Source organism: Nanorana parkeri, unplaced genomic scaffold, assembly GCF_000935625.1.
Source record: "Nanorana parkeri isolate BGI_ZX_2015 unplaced genomic scaffold, ASM93562v1 scaffold950, whole genome shotgun sequence".
Taxonomy (NCBI): Eukaryota; Metazoa; Chordata; class Amphibia; order Anura; family Dicroglossidae; genus Nanorana; species Nanorana parkeri.
The window spans coordinates 133,736-153,538 of NW_017307218.1; the positions used below are offsets into that span (position 1 = coordinate 133,736).

At 43.4% G+C, this 19,803-nt stretch overlaps 1 protein-coding gene across 1 annotated transcript in view; it reads left to right on the forward strand.

Moving 5' to 3' along the window:
- The window catches only part of TERB1 (telomere repeat binding bouquet formation protein 1), a 50,248-nt gene extending 32,230 nt beyond the window's left edge, over nt 1-18,018 (forward strand). The window contains exons 12-15 of the mRNA XM_018566445.1: nt 3,412-3,501; nt 5,821-5,988; nt 16,497-16,564; nt 17,824-18,018. Of these exons, the coding sequence (XP_018421947.1) occupies nt 3,412-3,501; nt 5,821-5,988; nt 16,497-16,564; nt 17,824-18,018 (521 nt within the window). The remainder of the gene's footprint in view (nt 1-3,411; nt 3,502-5,820; nt 5,989-16,496; nt 16,565-17,823) is intronic.
- The last annotated feature ends 1,785 nt before the right edge of the window (nt 18,019-19,803 follow it).

Here is a 19,803-nt window from a genome sequence, read left to right on the forward strand (position 1 = left end):
ACAACTACCTAGGACGCAGCCTTGACCACTCACCCCCCACGGCGCCCCCCATCTATTTCAAATTGCAAAAGCCAATAGCAGGCTGGCTATTGCACCTGTCCACTGAGTAGAGGAGCATAGCTGAGAGATGACTTTCTACCTCCGGTCCGCTCCTCGGCTCAGTGGAGGGGTTTCAATAGCAAGTCTGCTATTGGCTATTTCAAATTGAATTACATCCATCTGTTGCCTGCAGAAGCTAACCCGCAGGAGAATGGTGCTGTGCCGAGGGGGGGGGGATTGGGGGTTGCACTACAGGAGGGGGGTGCAAGTAGCTGGTCTTGCCTAGGGCGCAAAATAGTCTAGCACCGGCCCTGGATGGCATTAAGATGCAAAATATATAACAAAAGCATTGAGGTATGCTGGTCACACATATAATAATAAGCAGCAGACTCATGGCTTGGATTGTTAAATGACCTTTAGCTTGTGAACTAATACTTGACACAACAAAAAAAGATTAGTTTTCTCTTATTTTTTTGGGTTCTGTGACAGGAGGGATCATTCCTTGCAACTACTATAGTTTATGCATCAAATCCCTAGTCCAGTGCAGTTGATTTCTGAAAGATATAATTCTTTCATCATAGCAACTGTCATATGATGATATTGTCAAACAGCTGAGATAAGATATATATATTTATATCTGTATACACATATCTCTATACACGAGAATTCTTTTCTTGATGTATTGCTGTGTCAGTATAGGATATATAGCTGTAATTATATATGATAATGAATGCCTGTGTGGGTGAATTTGTCTGACAACAAAGGAATAAAACCTCATTTTTTGTATTCATTCCCAGCTCCTGAGACTGGAAGCATCTGTCTATCTTGTGACAATCTTATAAAAAGCTATAAAGGAAGTGCTATAAAAAAAAGCATGCTTTAAAACTGATATAGGGAATCTGCATTGCTGTAGTGTGTTTGGTGAAGCTTGCTATAATCCAGGTTATTTTATTGAAGGCAGTAATGCATATCTAACTATATTTTTATTGGATCTCATAGGGCCAGCACGGCTAGAAATGCACCTTCAATCAACAAAGCAATTAATTCAGGTGAAAATGGCTACTAAAAACACGTTTTACTGTGTGTAATATAAAAATATAAGGATGCTGGTTTATTTTTAAAGCGGATCTTTCTGTAAAAGACAGTTTACATGGATTTGTAGGGCAAATGTAAGCATTACCAAATCACACATATTGAGGAAATAAGCCCTCATTCACACCTACAATGTAGGTGCGTTTAGGGATTCCTGCGTCAGGAACTTGCAATTTCCTGCAGCAGGAATCCCAAATCTGCCATTTAGAAGTGGCAGCTGTCACCCATTTAAATTAATTATTGGGTGACATCGGCCGCATTTGAAAGCATCAAAACGCTGGCACGCCGCGTGTAAGCGTATGTGGTACAATTGGGAATCAATCACTATCCCGGGGCTCCTTGATTGTATGTCCAGGGAGAGTGATTGATCCCTAACTGTATGTAAGCGTATCACATACGATTACAAGTGGCGTGCCAGCGTTCTGCTTTTAAATACGACCGCTGTCACCCGATCATTAACTTTTAACGGGGGACAGCTGCTCCTGCTCCTTCTAACTGGCAGATTTGAGATTCCTGCTGTAGGTACTAGCAAGTTCCTGATGCAGGAACCCATAAGGCACCCACATTGTAGGTGTGAATGTAACCTAAATCTCTTTACTGCCATGCAAGGAGAAAATCACCTCCCTCCTATGACCCATAGCCTAGGGAGAAGATATCATGGTCTCTGGCTTTGTGGATGCTTCATATTATTAGAGACTATAAAGCATTTGTGGCTTCCACTCTGTCTCTATAATACCTGGAGAGTAGAATAAAACAGGCTAACTTTAAAAAAACACTCTGGGAAAAAATGTATTAACCCTTGCAGTGGCGCCACCCCCTCACTGCAAGGATTAACTGCTCGTTTTTGTCTAGGTACTAAAAAAACACAAAGTTATACTCACCCAAACCTCAGATCCGGCTGTCACAGCGCTTTCTCCACCCTCTCTCCTACACCGCAGCAATGGAATGTCCCTCAGTGGCCTCATGTCCTATACATATTGTATAGAACATAATGGCTCAGGGACCTTAGACCAGTGCTCCCCAACCTTTTTATCGCCGCGGACCGGTCAACGTTTGATAATTTTACCGCGGCCCGCTGAGGGCGGGACGTTGTTTGTTTATATTTTAGATTGGAATCACCTGTCCCGATAAATCCATATTTCAAGTAGGACTCATGGTATTGTCTGTTAAAAGTTACATGTTTCTTTGATGCTGAAGGCCCTTCTTCTGTCTCTTCACTGGGCCTTTTCTTTTTCCCAAGGAAACTTTCTAACGACGTCTGTTTCGTACTCATTGTTGCTAATTTGTGGGTTAAATTTGAGCAAACACAATATACACGCACACCAAGCACTGTTAAACATGAGAAAGTACCGGTGAACAGAGAGAAGAGCGATACACACCTTCTCTTTACCAAAGCTACAACGCCACTGCCGCTTGCAGCCGCTCAGCTCCAGACGTCACCTAAAACCGCCCCGATATCACGATATTTTGCGCATGCGCGGTATTGGTGCGGCTTTAGGTGACGTCTCTCAGCTCCCGGTTAACCTCTCGTCCTGGAAAGTCGGACAAACCCGAGAGAAATACACCACAGTAAATAAAATGGAAATAATTTAATGCTCCTTGGGCGGCCCGGTACCATTTGATCCACGGACCGGTACCGCTGCCTTAGACCACTTCAACGGAAGGGGGCAATTTGCTAGAAGGACTGGTCTAAGAACAAGCCAGCTCGGAGTATCAGGGGAGTATAACTTTTTGTTATTTTAGTCCCTAGATAAAAAAGAGCAGTTAACCCATGCACTGCAGGCGTAGTCCGCAAAGTGTAAGTGTAGCTAGTAGCCCATAGTGTGTTTCTTTAAGATAATCTATCATAATAAAAATATAAAACCGCAGGTATAAAGTACAAGCACGGGAGGTACCTGTCTATACCTGCAGCAGCCATTTATACCATGTCAGGTTGTTTTGACATGTAAAGCTACAGCACTTCTTGAAAGTGCCAGAACGTTCCCGCTCCTTCTTAGCTCCTGCACATTCTTTGACAAGCAAAGCTGCAGCATTTACTGATAGCACCAAAGCTTACCCCCCTTGCGGCCACCTGCACATTCCCATTGGCCAGTGAGGCTGCTCATCATAATGATCGGCCAGTAGGAATATGGGCATGAGAGGTAGAAGCACACTTGACACTGCCCAAAAGTGTCGGAATGGCTGAGGATTCAGCCATTAAGTAGAGTTTAAAGCTGGCAATACACTGTATGGGTTTTTGCCAGTTCATGATGATTTAACTTCTCTTCTGTTTGCAATTAGATGCAATGACTTTATGCGCAGACATAATCGACAAGGAAATCAGCAGCATTCTTGACTCTCATATCCCACAGACCCAGCTTCGGTGTTCAGGTAATAACAGCCATGATGACTGATATGTCAGATAGTGCCTTCAGAACAGGAGGATGGTAAATACAGATACAGATCACAATAGGTCATTGGGATGCATCTCATTCTTTGTAGGGATGAAAAGGAATCTTATTCTGTATTGACTGGGGAAAAGGGTAATCCCAAAAATAGCCATAGTTTGGGAATTTTGGTTTGGTGTTTACCTAAATTATAATTGACACTAAAGTGAATTGAAATACTGTTTTGGATTAAAAACATTCATAATTATAAATATTAAAAAAGCAAAGAATCTGAAATGGAATATTAATGAAATGTTGAATAAATTTACCTCTTTGGAGTGTTTCTATACCACTTTTTACCATTCCAACAGAACTCTCAGATTAAATCAGTGTAATACATTGTAGGTGCTTCATAACAAAAGGTGTGCAAAGTTAGTTTTCTATTTTTTTATTTTTTTTTTAAAAGCAGCCACATCCTAAGTAGAAAAGCCTGTCCCCTGTCATCATGCTGCAGAGAAGGAGCCTTGCTCCCTGTCTGCAAGCAGTGGTCTCTCTGTAGACATCTGACATGCCCCTGCAATGAAAGCCTGACAGAGGTTCAACCTTTCTCCTCTCTACAAAAAGGATTTCTGTTGCTGACTTTGTCTCCACTAGAAATTTTTCCTGACACCAAACATGGCAGCATACTGATGGGGGGCGGAGCTATACCCATCAGTATGCTGCCATGTATTGGCATCAGGAAAGGAAAATGACTGATGGGTAAGTATACAATTTTCCGTTTTCCTGACACCAAACATGGCAGCATACTGATGGGTATAGCTCCGCCCCCCATCAGTGTGCTGCCATGTATTGGCATCAGAAAAGGAAAATGCCCGATGGGTAAGTATACAATTTTCCGTTTTATTGCTCATCACTGCTCTCTGCAGGGAGAAGTCCGTGAGCTGATCGCTCAGCGGTCACATGATCACTCAGCTCTCGTTCTATAGAGCCGACGTGTAATGACTGGGTCGTTTTGTATGAATCTCAGCTGCGGAGTAGCTGAAGTCAGGGGAGGTCTGTGAGAGGGTACGGTTTCAGGGTCGAGCTCCAGGCGTCACTCTCCAATTTAACTGAGAGTTTGGAGCTCTACCATCATAAGGCATCAGGAAAGGAAAATGACTGATGGGTAAGTATACAATTTTCCGTTTTCCTGACACCAAACATGGCAGCATACTGATGGGTATAGCTCCGCCCCCCATCAGTGTGCTGCCATGTATTGGCATCAGAAAAGGAAAATGCCCGATGGGTAAGTATACAATTTTCCGTTTTATTGCTCATCACTGCTCTCTGCAGGGAGAAGTCCGTGAGCTGATCGCTCAGCGGTCACATGATCACTCAGCTCTCGTTCTATAGAGCCGACGTGTAATGACTGGGTCGTTTTGTATGAATCTCAGCTGCGGAGTAGCTGAAGTCAGGGGAGGTCTGTGAGAGGGTACGGTTTCAGGGTCGAGCTCCAGGCGTCACTCTCCAATTTAACTGAGAGTTTGGAGCTCTACCATCATATGCCGCAGGTATTTAGTGTAGGCGTCACGTGCGTTGCCCCAGGTTATTACAGCATAACTGGGTGCACGTTTGGTGAGAGAGATCAAAACAATAAGTCAGTTCCAATGATCCGATATCAAGCAGAGAAAATAGTAACAGTTCCCCTTTAAATGCTGAGACACAAGTCTATAATAGGAAGTCCATTAAGCAGTTCAGTACACTCAATACAATCCCTCTACTGAGCTGCTAGCTAAGGACTGGCAGTCCTAGACTAGCAATACTTGCTGTTAGCAGTCCAAATAAGTGGAGATCCTCAGTTAGACGTCCGGGTAAGTGGGGGTCCTTGCGGCTCACAAACTTCTGGTTCCGTTCCAGGGATCAGATGGCGTTGCACTCGCAATAGTGGAACGCCATACTGATCTCTCTTCCGGCATTTTATGGGGACGGAGCGTGGGCGGAGCTACCTACGACAGAGGTAGGAGTGACGAGAAATCACTGGTAAGGTGAGTATAACTGGTGTATTGGGTGGGAGCGACAATGCTAAGACACTCTCAATTTGCTCTGCATTGACAAGGAAACATCTCTTCTTGAAATTATATCTCTACATTATGTGTAATACTCTTTTCAACTTCAATCACATATTGCAATAATAAAACAAATTTTCTGGATTTTGCCAGTTGTAAGAATTACACCACCGCAGTTCCAAAACAGCCATGACTGAGCACAATAAAGAGCTCTGTGTCCCCATAGCAGATTGATGTGTGTGCAGAATATTGTGCCCATGATTTTGTCTGTTTTCCAGGCTGCCTAGTGACAGGACTTTCCATGAATAGCAGGAACTGCAACGACATCTTGCAGAAATGCCCCCACTTATGTGACCGTCACAGAGTGATTCTACAGACGGAAGAGCGGTATAAAGGCGAATTAAGGAAATTGCTGCGCGGCGCCAGAATCTCCACGCCTCATAATAGTAAAGACAATTTTTATATTTAATCTGACGCTGTTTAAATAAGTCTTTAAAGCTGAACTCCGGCCAAAAACAATATTTGGACATGTGCGCTGTAAAAATAAATTAGCAGTAATGAAGTGTGTGCCATGTGAGTAGGCTGCAGCGTTCTGTAAAACCCTTTCTTTCACTTACCCTGTACAGTGCAGTAAGTGGCAAACGCCCTGCGCTGACACTTAAGTTGGGTATATGCCATTCTATTTTCTTCGTTCAACCATTGATTGAGGGATACTGGTCGGAAGTGCCGCCAGTGGCACCCACACAATCAAATTCGAAGCATGTATACCTGGCTTTATACCTTCGGATGGAATACACAGATGATAGCAGGCTGTCCTCTCTGCAGCTCATCCGTTGAGAAAATGTCTGGCCTTCTTTTCATGGAATTCAAGGCGTTCTGTTATAGGTGGAAGAGAGGTTGTGACGTTCATCTGCACTTCCTCCACTTCATTAGTACTAATTTATTTACAGTGCACATGTCCAGATATTGTTTTCGGCCGGAGTTCAGCTTTAAAGGCTAAGTTTACATGTTTGACCATGTTTCGTGTTACACCCATATTCAGAGTGGTCAGATTGCCCATCCTGCCCCCCAAACTTACCTGAAAAGCAAGGTTCTTCTCCCTGCAGGCTGGCTCCACCCACACAGCCGTGTCATCCGTTCATAAGATCCTTTGACAGGAACTGTGAATGGAGAAAGCACAAGTCCCATCAGCAAACGGGGCAGAGGGACTTGTAGTTCATAATGCAATAGTGCAGCGATGTCACCACACATGTAGCTCATTCAGTCTTCCTCTCATCCATGTTACTGAATATCTGTTCTGCAGGAGCTTTGCCACCACGATCTGCTGAGCCAATAATCATCCACTAATGCTTTGCTGGCTCCAATGAAGAAAAAAAAAAAGCACTTTTTTAAATGTATTTTTATTACAGGTATTTATATAGTGCCGACAATTTACGCAGCACTTTACATACTGCTCATTCACATCAGTCCCTGCCCTCAAGGAGCTCACAATCTAAGGTCCCTGTCACACCACATTTTTCTTTTATGAAGAAGTGTGCATTTATCATTTCTTTTCTAAAAGGCAAAATTTCCATTTTAACCAGTTGACATCCGCGGTGTTAAACCCCCTTCCCATCCAGGCCATTTTTCAGTATTCAGCGCTGCGGTACTTTGACTGACATTTATTCCGTCATGCAGCGCTGTACTGAAATGAATTTTATACCCTTTTTTGGGGACAGATAGAGCTTTCTTTTGGTGGTATTTAATCTGAATCCAAAATGCAATCTTATCTTTGAGAAAGAACCTGAAGTAATATGAATTCTAAATGTATTTTTAAAAGATTTTATAATGGAAAAATTTTGAAGTTGTGAGGTATTCTAGGCAGAACAGACTTCCTGTCTCATAATCACAATAAAGGCTATTACAGTCACCATAGCCTTTAGCCGGCCTAAATTGGTGCAATTGAAACAAAAATGTAAAACATTTTAGCTTACTATTTCCTATTTATTTATCAATTACAGGTAATAATATATTGCCCTCAATTTACACAACTTTACATTCATTCAAATCTGTCCCTGACCTCAAGGAGCTTACAATGTAAGGTCTCTATCTCACATGCATACATACTAGGGCCAGTTTAGACAGGAGACAATTAACCCACCAGTATGTTGGGCAGCACAGTAGTGTAGTGGTTAGAACGTCTGCCTTGCAGCACTGGGGGTCCCTTTGTATCCCGGTAAGGACACTATCTGCAAGAGTTTGCATGTCCTCCCTGTATTTGCGTGGTTTTCCTCCCGTGTTGCGTGGGGGTCCCTGGTTTGTATCCCAGTCAGGATACTATCTGCAAGATTTTGCATGCCCTCCATGTACTTATGTGGTTTTCCTCCTGTATTTATTTACATCATGCACCAAAGTCCTCTCTCTGTTGGCTCTGCCTGCATACTAGCACCTCATAACTCTATGGGGCTCGTCTCCCTGCATTTCCCAACTAGAAGACAGAGGTCGATGTGATCCATAGAAGTGTATTGAGATGTATTGCGCATGTGTGACCAGAGCAGACAAGATTTTGTGTGAAGGATGTAAATTAAAGGCAGGAGGTCACAGGAATTAGGTAAGTATGTATTTGGGGAGGAAGAGCATGGAGTACTTATGTTTTAAATGAACTGCTGTCTTATTATATGTCCAGTAAAACAGTAGAAAGGCATCATGGCACACTCACAAACCAGCATGTAAAACAACTTGTCTCACCACTAAGGTTAATAACAGAGGTTTGGATACACGTCTTCTGCAGAAAATGTGAAAGCCGCACAGCCGCGCCAAGGCACCTCTTATAGTGCGGTCCTAACTCTAAACTATGAGAGTCTCCATCTTGGAGCACATGGGGGCAGAAGATTTCAAATTGGGTGCAGGTTTGTCAGGAGGAAGCCCAACCTCCTTTAAAGGTCCTTATTATATCCTTATTATATGTCCAAACATCTCAACTCTCCCGGAAGTTCCAGGAGTCTTCTGCTATTAGACAGCGGCTCCCGGACACCCGGGAGAGAAACCATTTTGACAAAGGGCACCTCCCTGAAATGACTTATTTCAGGTTGGGATCCCTGCATGTCACAGTGGCCTAGTGGTTAGCACTTCTGCCTTGCAGCACTGGGAATCCCTGGTTCATATCCTGGTCAGTACACTGTCTGCAAGGAGTTTCAAGGTTCTCCCTGTGTTTGCATGGGTTTCCTCCCACACTCCGGGGACATCCTGCCAGCTTAATTGGCTCCTGTCTAAATTGGCCCTTGTATGTTTGTGCAACAGGTACCTTAGATTGTAAGCTCCTTTACTTGTTCAGTATGTAAAGTGCTGCATAAATTGTCAGCTCTATGCAAATACCTGTAATAAATAATATCTTTGGACTGTGAGAGGAAACCCACATAGAACAGGGAAAACATGCCAACTCCATGCAGATGGTGTCCCAACTGTAAACCCCCCCAAGTGCTAACCACCGTGCTGACCCAGTCCTTGACACAGTAAGTCTCTCCTGCATTAACAAGTCTGCCTGGTTGCCCCCTTTTAAAAAAGTACAGGGACAAGCTGAGCACACATACTGCCTCTGTCAGCCGGGTCACTAGACATACGACGGCAGTAAATTCGAAAAAACTAGCACTGCTGTCACGAAAATGTCTACCTCTCTGTGGCGATACAGATTCAGCAAGCTAAAAGAAGAAAATAATGTTATAACGTAGTCATTGCACCATGAACTTAAACAGGCCTGTAGGTTTTTGATGGGTTTTTAAGAGTAGTTTGGGAATGGCTGATGTGCTTCAATCATCTAAAAGCTTCCCACGGATCCTGGCAGTTCGTGCGTATGCATAGCGCGAGGATATCAAGGTCCAGCAATAAGTGGTCAGGGACTCCATGTAAAAATGCACCTGTCGTAATAAATCATTGCAGGCAGTTACTATGGTGACTGGCATATAGTAGAAGGAATAAGGTCTAGACACCCCAGCAGGAGCGAGCGGAGACAAATACATCTTGTTCAACAGAACAAGGCATTTTTTTGGTCATCGCAGCTACATAATGTTTCATCATACCAGCCGGGTTTAAGATCCTTTATCATCATCTTGTCTTCTTGAGGCGGCACTGACGAGAAAGATTCACTGATTTGTGAGTGTAAGAATTACAGAGCTGCTGGATATTCAGATTCTCACTATTTAAAAAGACATGCACACCAAAATATCACAATCTGTTTAAGAAATACAATTATTTAATCAGTCAGGGGTAGGCAACCTGGGCCCTCCAGCTGTGGTGGAACTACAAGTCCCATGAAGCATTGCAAGACTCTGACAACAGGCATGACTCCCAGGGGCCGAGACATGATGGCATTTGTAGTTTTACCACAGCTGGAGTGCAATGGTTGCCTACCCCTGTAATAAGGTATTCCAGTGTTCTGAATCAACCAGGATTCTTTCTTTCATTACTTGAAAGCTGATTGGCTGCTGTGTCTAAAGGTGAGTACTAAATATTGTTTGTAGTAATAGCCTCATAGAACAGCCAGACTAAATTAAAAGCCCACCCAAAAGTAATATTTCCCAAACCATCTTCGAGGACCGCATACTAGGTGCCCTCTTGGAAGATTCTTGGAAACGGAGTTACCAGGTAACTAACACTGATTGTTAGTCATAGGTGAAACCTGGAGGGCGGAGTCATCTGTTGACTTTTTCTATGCCATGGTTACTCCAACAAAGGCAATCTCCCTGCCATAATTCCCAAGTCTATTCCTGTCCTGATTAGATGTTCCTCCTTTGTGTGTCCCTGCACCACCTGATACATTCTCCATAATATAAAACAAATTCAGCATGGATGGTGGGAACATCTGTGAAGCATTGCAAGACTCTGACAGTCTCAGACATGACCCCCAGAAGCAGAGGCATGATTTAATGTGTAGTTTCACCCAGGGGCGTCCCGAGGTCGGGTGTCACCCGGTCTAATGACCGGGTGACACCCCGCCGTGTCGTCATTGTGCGTGTGACGTCACTTTGCGCAATGCGCGATGACATCATCGCGCATGCACAGCCATCTGATTGACGCCTGCCGGCGGCCATCTTGGTGATGGACGCCGGCAGAGAGAGGAGGGCACGTTCACCCGGCGGGATGAGGTATGCCGCCGGGTCCCATCCTCTCTCCTGACACTGTCATGCTCTCGGTCTATGACAGAGTGCCCGACTTTTTAGAGGGGGTGACACCAAAATGACTGACAGTCATTTTGGTGTCACCCCTGCAATGGTGTCACCCGGGTGCGGGCCGCACCCCCCTTGTGACGCCACTGGTTTCACCTCAGCTTGAGGGCCGAGGTTGCCTACCCCTGTTGTAGGCCATACGCATGTCAATTTTTGCAAAAGTTGGAATTTCACTTTACAGCTGATTACATGTATTTATAGGATAAGTTACTGAAATGTGTCTGGCTAACAGAAACCTAAAATACAGCTTGAATTTGTATGATGCAGGTATATTGCTGACACCTATAAGAACAGGAAGACAAGAGACTCGGCAATCTCGGAAAACAGAGGGTTTCCCAAATCGTGAGTATTGTGCCAAAATATGCCAGACAACCAGACTACTTGTCCAGGGCATTTAGAACGCAAATGGGCAGTAGCACAAGCAATGGAAGCTTTCCCGCATTCCATGCCAGCTTTAAAAAGCTCTTGTAATGCTTATATTGGCCTCAGTTAGAGATATAAGTGCAGCACGTTCTTACAGTTCCCGCATCCCATTCAGAATCTCACTTTTGGTTCTGTTTCTGAACAGTTTCAGTAGCTCATAGTAAAAGAGTAAAAGCGTGCAGGATTACCAGAAGCAGAGAGGAATCTGCAATAAGGTTCACTTAAAGGAGAACTATGGGGTTAAGGCTTTTCCCCATAGTTCTCCTTAGGGCCTGTTCACATGATATCAGGTCCTGATCAGGTGCGGATCTGCAGTGCGTTTTTGCCACGTTTTTGATGCGTTCAAGTAAAAAAAAAAAAAAAGTGGGGCTGTTAGTATGTTAGCTGCAGTGCAGTGCGTTTTTAACGCGTTTTTGCCACGTTTTGGACGCGTTTGCGTTTCCTGACCGTTTCCGGACCTGACAAAATGTGACATGCAGTATTTTTTCTGTCGTAAGCTGAACGGACTGCGCACGTGAGAACTGGAGCCCATAAAATGCATAGGGATACATTGGGATGCATTTTGAGTGCAGCAGCGTACGGAGCCGGTCAGCACACAAAACGGACGTCGTGTGAACAGTCCCTTAGGGTAACGGAAGGACACAAACTAGCGTCCTCCCGTCATCCTAAGCTCCGTATATAGGGAGCTACAGCTCGCGGTATACTGAGACGCCGCAGCTGAAGCGGATCCCGACAATTATGTCTGGATCCGCCCAGCTGCGTGAGTGACAGCTGGCTCTGCCTAGCTAGGGGCAGAGCCAGCTGTACCCGCCCCCTCCCCCGTCCGTTCCGCCAGTCAGTGCTGGAGGATCAAGGAGGGGGAATCCAGTCCCTCCCCTGTCACGGCAGAGAGCCATGACAGGATCGAGAAGTGAGCGAACACCGGTATGTGTTCGCTCACTACCCGATCTACTGAGCCGACCTGTGACAGTCTCATTGTCACAGGTCGCCTAGAACTATGAGGTGAGTGAAAGGCACTCACCTCAGTTCTCCTTTAAATATTGTAATATGTGTTGTAGATTTGGGCCAGGGGTTAGGAAGGTTTGGAATGTCTGCCAGCATTTGTGTTGTATCTTTGCCCTAGTTAGAGAGCTTTCCCATTGCTTCCTATCCTGGTTTCTGAGTGTCACTGGACAGGAAGTAATGGAAATCTCTATGTGGCCACTAAAGCTGCCCATATACTGTAATATTTTCTTTGTTCAACCCGCGGGCTGAGCGATGAGAATATAACAGGTTCCTCCATCAACGCTTACAAGCGTTGATGGAGGAATCTCCCACTGTCTTCATTGTATTCTGACGGCGGCCGCTGTCAAAATACCCTAACAGAGCCGACCGCTCATTGGCAGCCAGCTCTGTTCGTTCAAAGAAGTGCCAACCGGTTGCTTTGATTGGCTGATCGAGGGATGCCCTCCAAAAGGGTGCCAATATGGTACCCACTGTGCACATTTTGGCCAGTTAATCATGAACCGGACAAAATTCGCATAATGTATGGCCAGCTTTACTGGAGGGTGGAGCGTTAGACCGTGTCTCTATTTTTTTGTCTTTGTGTTTTTGGTGTTGGTGTCTTTCTGATTTGGTGACATCTATTCCAACTGCAGTCACCTAATAATACTACTTCCCAACTCCTGGAGTTCGACTTTGACAAAGCTGGAAGTTGTACTGTTATTGCTGATTTTACATAATAGCAAAATTACTAAATGAACAGCACATTTATTTTCTTTTGTTTTATGGATAAAATGTTGTACAGCTTGATTGTGTGTGTTACAGGTATTTTGCTGACACCTATGAGACCGAAAATACAAAAAGACCAGTATCCTGATAATACAGTGCGCGTCGCACAAGGTTAGTATTCTCCCAAAATGTCATTCATTTCTTTTTTATTATTATGATTATTATTAGTAGTAGTAGTAATAGTTCAGAAACTTTACACTGATCTACAATCAATATTAATGGTTCAATTTCAAGTATCCCAATCACTTGGGTAACTGTGGGCATCTAGAAGTACTTTGTTCATCCAGATAGCAGTAGGGACCTCAGAGGCTGGGGTGCTTTGTATGGAAATACTGACTTTACAGTTTAAAGAAGAACTTTGGGCAAAAGTGTTCTTAACCCTTGCAGTGGGGCTACCCCTGCACCACAAGGGTTAAGTGCTTGTTTTTGTGCTGAAAAAAAAACCTGTTGTATTAACCCGAACCGCAAAGCCGGCTGGCTGCTACTCTGAATAAATTGTAGAAATGTCACCAGCACACCAGTCCTTTTAGGATAGCAACAGCTTCATTTATTGTTCTGACAAAGAACTTCAATAAATGAAGCTTTTGCTATCCTAAAAGGACTGGTGTGCTGGTGACATTTCTACAATTTGCTGATATTTCCGGGGCCATCCGCAGTCAGTGCAAGCACCCCCCACTACAAGGGACTTTTTCGGTAAGGAGTGCAACAAGGATAGTATTTGACTGCTACTCTGGTAACCTGTTTCATACTCCGCTGCAGTGATGGTATGCCTCTCGGTGTCCTCACATCCTATACAGAATCTGATGAGTCAAGGATCCTTAGACCACTGCAGCGGAATGGAAGAGAGGCTTCAGGGACCGGTCTAAGAAAAATTTCATTTTTTTACCACCTAGACAAAAATTAGCACTTAACCCTTAGGCCCCGTTCACATTGAGCGGTTCGCAAATTGCGCGTTTGTCGCGCGATATCGCACAAATGCTTGCATCGAGCAAGCGAGAATCGCGGCTAAATCCGCTCCAAAAAGGGTCCTGCTGTAGCGACGCACGACTCGCGACAGCAGGACCCTTTGCCCCATTGAGAAGCATTGGAGAGCGATATCGCGCAGTAAATTGCCGCGATATCACGGGAATTACGGCGCGATAAATCGCTCAATGTGAACGGGGCTTTACAGTGTGGGTAGCGCCTCTGCGAGGGTTAAGAAGAGTTTTGCCTGTAGTTCTGCTTTAAAAGTCGGAGATGACGGCATTGTCGGGCCGAGTACTGTGATCTTTATGAGACCTATTAAATACCCATAGATGTTACACTTACACATTACTTAGCATACATACACCTAACATTTAAACATACGTATGTAATACTGGGTCCAGTAGCGCCTCCTCTTCCTCGCTCCTACATGGAAAACATGGGATTTATATTTTTTTGAAAAATACACCACATTTACCAATGTCTGAGAAGTCTGAAATTCCAAATCAACAAGATGTCAGAAATGAAGCTGGACACGTACATAAGTTACCATCAAACAATCTTAATCCCCATATGGAAAATGTTTGTATTGCCCATTCAAGAAATGAGAGGCCAGGGGTTGTCTGCTCAGATCTGGTGCTAATAGAGATAGGCATAGGCTGTCATAGACGCTAGTCATTTGTGTATCACCAGCACAGACTTTAGAATGTCGATTACCACCTGTATGCAAATAAGCCTCTCCAAAAAGGAAAAAAAATAAATTCTAGGTAAATGCCATCTACACATGGCAAGCCTGTGAATGAAAAACTCCCTAATGGGGTATTTAAAGCATCGCACAGCATAACATCAATCCATGGGTAGCAGTGTTGTAGTTCCGTCCATGGCTAAGCAATTCTGGGCTACAAAACTGAGCATATGATGAAAAAATGCATGAGCACGAGATACATTTAATGAAAAATTGACATCAACGATCAGTAGATGGAGAGATGCAGTCATCTGAATGTATATGCATGTAAAAGCCAAGCTTGCCTAGACCCCTTCTAAGCCTCTGCGTTTGTCAGTGATGCCTCCATCACATGATTAATGGACTAATAGGGAGGTATGGGGGAAGACATTGGGTACATTCTCCCACAGTACTGTCCAGTTCATGAATCCAAGGCCCCTCCATGTACCCCTTCCCGGTAAGCCAGTGGTTTTTGCTCCACCATTTTTAAAACCCTCATCCAAGATCAAAGACAGACCAATTGTTTTCACTAATATTCTCTTTTTTTGGATCAAGTTTAAAAATATCGGAATCGCTAAAACAAAGAATGTTTTAATTGTTTACAAAAACGTGAATTGCCTTCACCCACCACTTCCCCTTTCTGCTCCGGCTCTATTTAAATTGCAAAAGTTGCTTTTTCCACAGTCAGTGCAACTCTAGATAAGCAATAGGAATAATTAAACAGTTTGCTGTAAAGCTGCCAGGATTCCAATCAATAGCCACTGGACACTAATGAGAAATCTCTGCCATTGTATTAATGCGGATGTTTTTTTCGGTAATAAAATCTGATTTAGACATGGAACAACCGAAAGGTTCACCTGGAAAAAAACAGGAAATCGTTAATAATAAACTCCAGTCTCCGAGAGTTCAGGTACAGGAATCCATTTATCATCAATGTAGACTTTTATTGATGTGGATTACAAAAAGCAGGGTTATGGATATCTGGGGGAATGAGGTGGGTTGGATTTCCAAAAGTCCTCCATTCAAACTGTTATTTTGGGGTAGAGCGTTGTGATTGCAGAATGCGAGTAACATTATACTTAGATTTCCAGCCCTGCTGTTTAGTATTTCCTGATATCTTAGCTCCGTACAAATACCCTTAGCTTATGTGTGAGAGAATTTGTAACAGGATGCAGTGGAGCTAACACTTAAGAGGCTGTTTATAAACAATTCATAGAACCATTTGCCCTGCAAATCTCTGTGAATGTGTGCTTTGTGTGAACAGATGCAAAAATGAGCGTTCTTAGTAGGTCTTCTTGAATGTAATGTAATACAACATTATGGCCACTAGATGGAGGTAGGAAGCATAGAATACAAGTATGTATTTCCAATGCTCCTCAGCTCCATCTAGTGGCCATAATATTGCTTAACATTACATTTGACCTAAAGGGCGTGTTTCCACCAGCCCGTGCGCTGATCGCACTGCCCCGTGCCCAAAACTCAAGGGAGGCAATTACAAAGTCTCCTTGCAATCTGGGCCGTGAGGGGGCGTGACAGTACCATTCATGCCAATGGCACTGCAGACACGCCCCCTGCCTGCAATGCAATACAATGCCCTGCGTTCCAGTGCGGTACAATGGCAAAAAATAGTGATGCACGAGGAGTTGACGGCCCATTTGTACGGTAGAAATTCACAGTTCTCTGCTATTTGGTCGACCTGGATCCTCTTTCAGGAGACACCGCAATTTCGTCAACTCTTTATTAAACTGGCCTTGGGTTCTCCCTGCCTTATTGCAGTTCTGGAAGGAGGTGGCCCTTTTCTCTTGTTTCCCCTCTTTTTCTTTTTTCTTTTCTTTTATTATCTCTTTCTGCGTTTTTTTCTGTTCACTCTCAGGTGCATGTTTGAGGTCTCCAGCTAGGAAGATGGGTCCCAGCTTTGCGGTGATGGTGGGTGATGTGATGGTACATCTACGACTCTGCAGAGTTTTTGTGATGGGGTTCTATGGATGTGGACTCCTCTGGGGGCTTGACCAGATAATCGGTTATTACTTAGCCCTAACCTGTTCGTCGTATTATAATGTGGATTTTATGGATGAATGGTGACTATGCCTCCTCCTGTAACATTGTTAAATCTTAATAAAAATGTAATATTTAAAAAAAAAATGATAAAACTTTTTAAGGTAAACATCTAAATAAAAAACACGAGGACCTGTTAAAGATATAAGATAACTGTCTTGCTTTTATGCCTTGTGTCTTGCATCTCTGAGCAGGGAACACATGGTATCATTTTCTTTACCCCTTTTAGGTATGTTTACATGTGATCTAACATAAATATTAGTACATTTTGACTGCTATATATACAAAATGTTACATTGTAGATGGTGCGGACAGCTAGCACAAACTTCCACGTTCTTCATGTTCCTCAACCCAGCACTGATAAGGACCCTGACTATCTCATTTGTAGCTTGTAATGTTTTGGAATAGTACCCGGTTTCCCTGAAAATAAGACCTACCCCGAAAATAAGACCTTTGTGATATTTTTGGGAATTGCTTAAATATAAGACTTACCCCGAAAATAAGACCTAGTTGTGACCATTCCCAGGGCCGGTGGTGGCATAAGGGGAAACTTGAAGAGCTGCGGGAGAGGCAGGAGAGCCAGTGCCCACGAAGCCAGCGCTAGAGGAAGCGAGGCGGCAGCGGAGGGAGCAGAGCCGCATAAGCCGATGCTTCTTCTATAGCGGAGACGGAGTGATACCAAATGCACTCCGCCTGTGAGGAATTGATAGTGAAAGCCACTTCCCTCATTCTGGCTAGCGATTGGTTACCAAATTGCTCTTGGAAAGGTACGGCACCCCTGACTGCCCTGATCACCCTATTCTTAACTTTGCCACTCACTCCTGTCTTGTAAGTCTTCTACCGGTAATAAGTGTGGATTGTTGTACATTAAAAAAAATAAGACCTACCCCGAAAATAAGACCTAGTGTGTTTTGTTGAGTCAAAAAAAATCTAAGACAGTGTCTTATTTTCGGGGAAACACGGTATGTATAAACTTCTGTTGGAGAAATACTACTTCCTTTTCATAGCAAATACTTGTATTTGAAGCTTTAATCTGCTCTTATTTTGCTTTCTCATGCTTTCTAGACATGCGTTTTGTACAATGAACTGCATTGGTGTGAACAACCTTTTTACAGGAGATTCTTGTTTTGGTATTATATACACAGAATCTAAGGACGCCTGAGCAGACCAATTCCAAAAGAGGAACTCGCAAAGATTTCACTAAAAAGGAGATAACAGATCTGCTGGACGGAGTGAGGAAGTTTGGACGCCACTGGAATACTATTTTGTGGTCGTATCCATTTCAGAAAGGTAGAACGAACGTCGATTTGGCCAAGAAGTACAAACAACTACAGATGTAGCAAGGACCTGCAGCGCTAATGACCAGCGATGACGTATAACATGTTTAGTTTGCATGTCTTGTCTGGGGTTAGCCCTCCCAGACAGCAGTGAAGTCCCAGCAGGTAACTGGTCTTTTCTCCTTTGTTTCCAAAAGGACTCATTTACCCTGTAGTGCAGCATACTGATACATAAAATGTATAAAATAACTACAAATTGCAATAAAAAAACAAGTAAAATTAAAAAAGTTACTTATTTATTGGCTCATTCAAGTCCATGGGATGCTAGTGAGCAGGTGTGTGCCTTCCAGAACTGGATTGTTACCTGCCGGGCTGTAGACAACTCAGGAGGCTGCCACCATTGGAGGGAAGTATATGCCTGTGGAGTGGGGGTGGCTCAGCGTATTAAGGTGGGTTGCTTTTAAACATTTCCTAACTTGTCCTTTAAAAAAAGTTTTGACTAGGGCACAACTGTAAAATCCCCATTGAAAAGTTTAATAACTATATTTTTTAGTTCAACAGTTGCTGTTCCATTAACGATATAGGAATGCCTGTTTTACCAAGGAAGGGGGTGGACATAGGATTACAGGAGAGAATAGGGCGGTATGGTTGTCTGCGGTGCATTGAAGTCCACTAGAAGAGCAGACAGGTATTGTAGAATTGCAGCCCTTGACAAGCATTGTTACTATTTGAATACTTCACAGAGCACCTCAAAACTGGGAGGAATGCATACATTACTTTATACATCTATGGTAGGTAAACCAGACACGGTTTTTAGATTGTAAGCCCTCAGGGGCAGAGCCCTCCTTACCATCTTGTCTTGAATTGTGATTGTAATGTCTTCCTTTATATTGTAAAGCGCAAACTGTTGGTGCTATATAAATCTAAGTATTTAGCTACTTGACTGGATTTGTTGACAGTTGCTTCCTTTGCTTTGCATATTAAAGGGCAGATTCATCCAAAAGCAACATTGAATTGTAGACATGTGCGATTCGTTTCGTTCCGAATCGAAATTCGGACGAATTTTCGTAAATTCGGACATTCGGATGTATCCGAATTACAGACATAACGAATGCAAACGAATCCGAATTTCCATTTCCGAAATTCGGTAGCGTTCGCACGAACGTTCGTTTCGTTTTCTGTTCTTATTCGTTTCTTATTCATTTCGTTCGTTGGAGCAAAGTGACATTAGAGGAGAAAAATATTTTTTCCCCCTCAAATGTCACTTTTGCTGCAAACGAACGAAACGAATAAGAAACGAATAAGAACAGAAAACGAAACGAACGTTCGTACTAACGCTACCGAATTTCGTCCGAATACGAATTCCAAATCCGAATTGACTTTCACACCCGAATCCTGAAAAACGAAATAACACAAATCCGAATTTAAAACGAAACGAAACGATTTTTTTGGCAGTGCACATGTCTATTGAATTGATAGGTCGAACCTGGAGGAATAAGTCACCACATGGCTTTTTATATCCCTGCAGGAGTCAAGTGGTAACGTTCTCTTAAGAGAAAAAAAATATATACATGTAGATTATCCCATAGAATGAGCTGAATACTAACCGGTTTCAACAGCTCCACCATTATATGCAGTGATTTTTGTATAATGAGACCACAGTGAGAGCTTCATGGCATAGAACATAATTAGTTCCAAACATGAACCCTGTTCAGATGTGCACCCTCATGATGTTTCTTGGCCTTATTTTGAGAGTATGGTCATCATGTTAAAGAATAGAATGAGTAATGGCTTATTACCGTTAGTCATGTCATCATTCACTGTGGGTTATGAACAAGTCACTGGCTA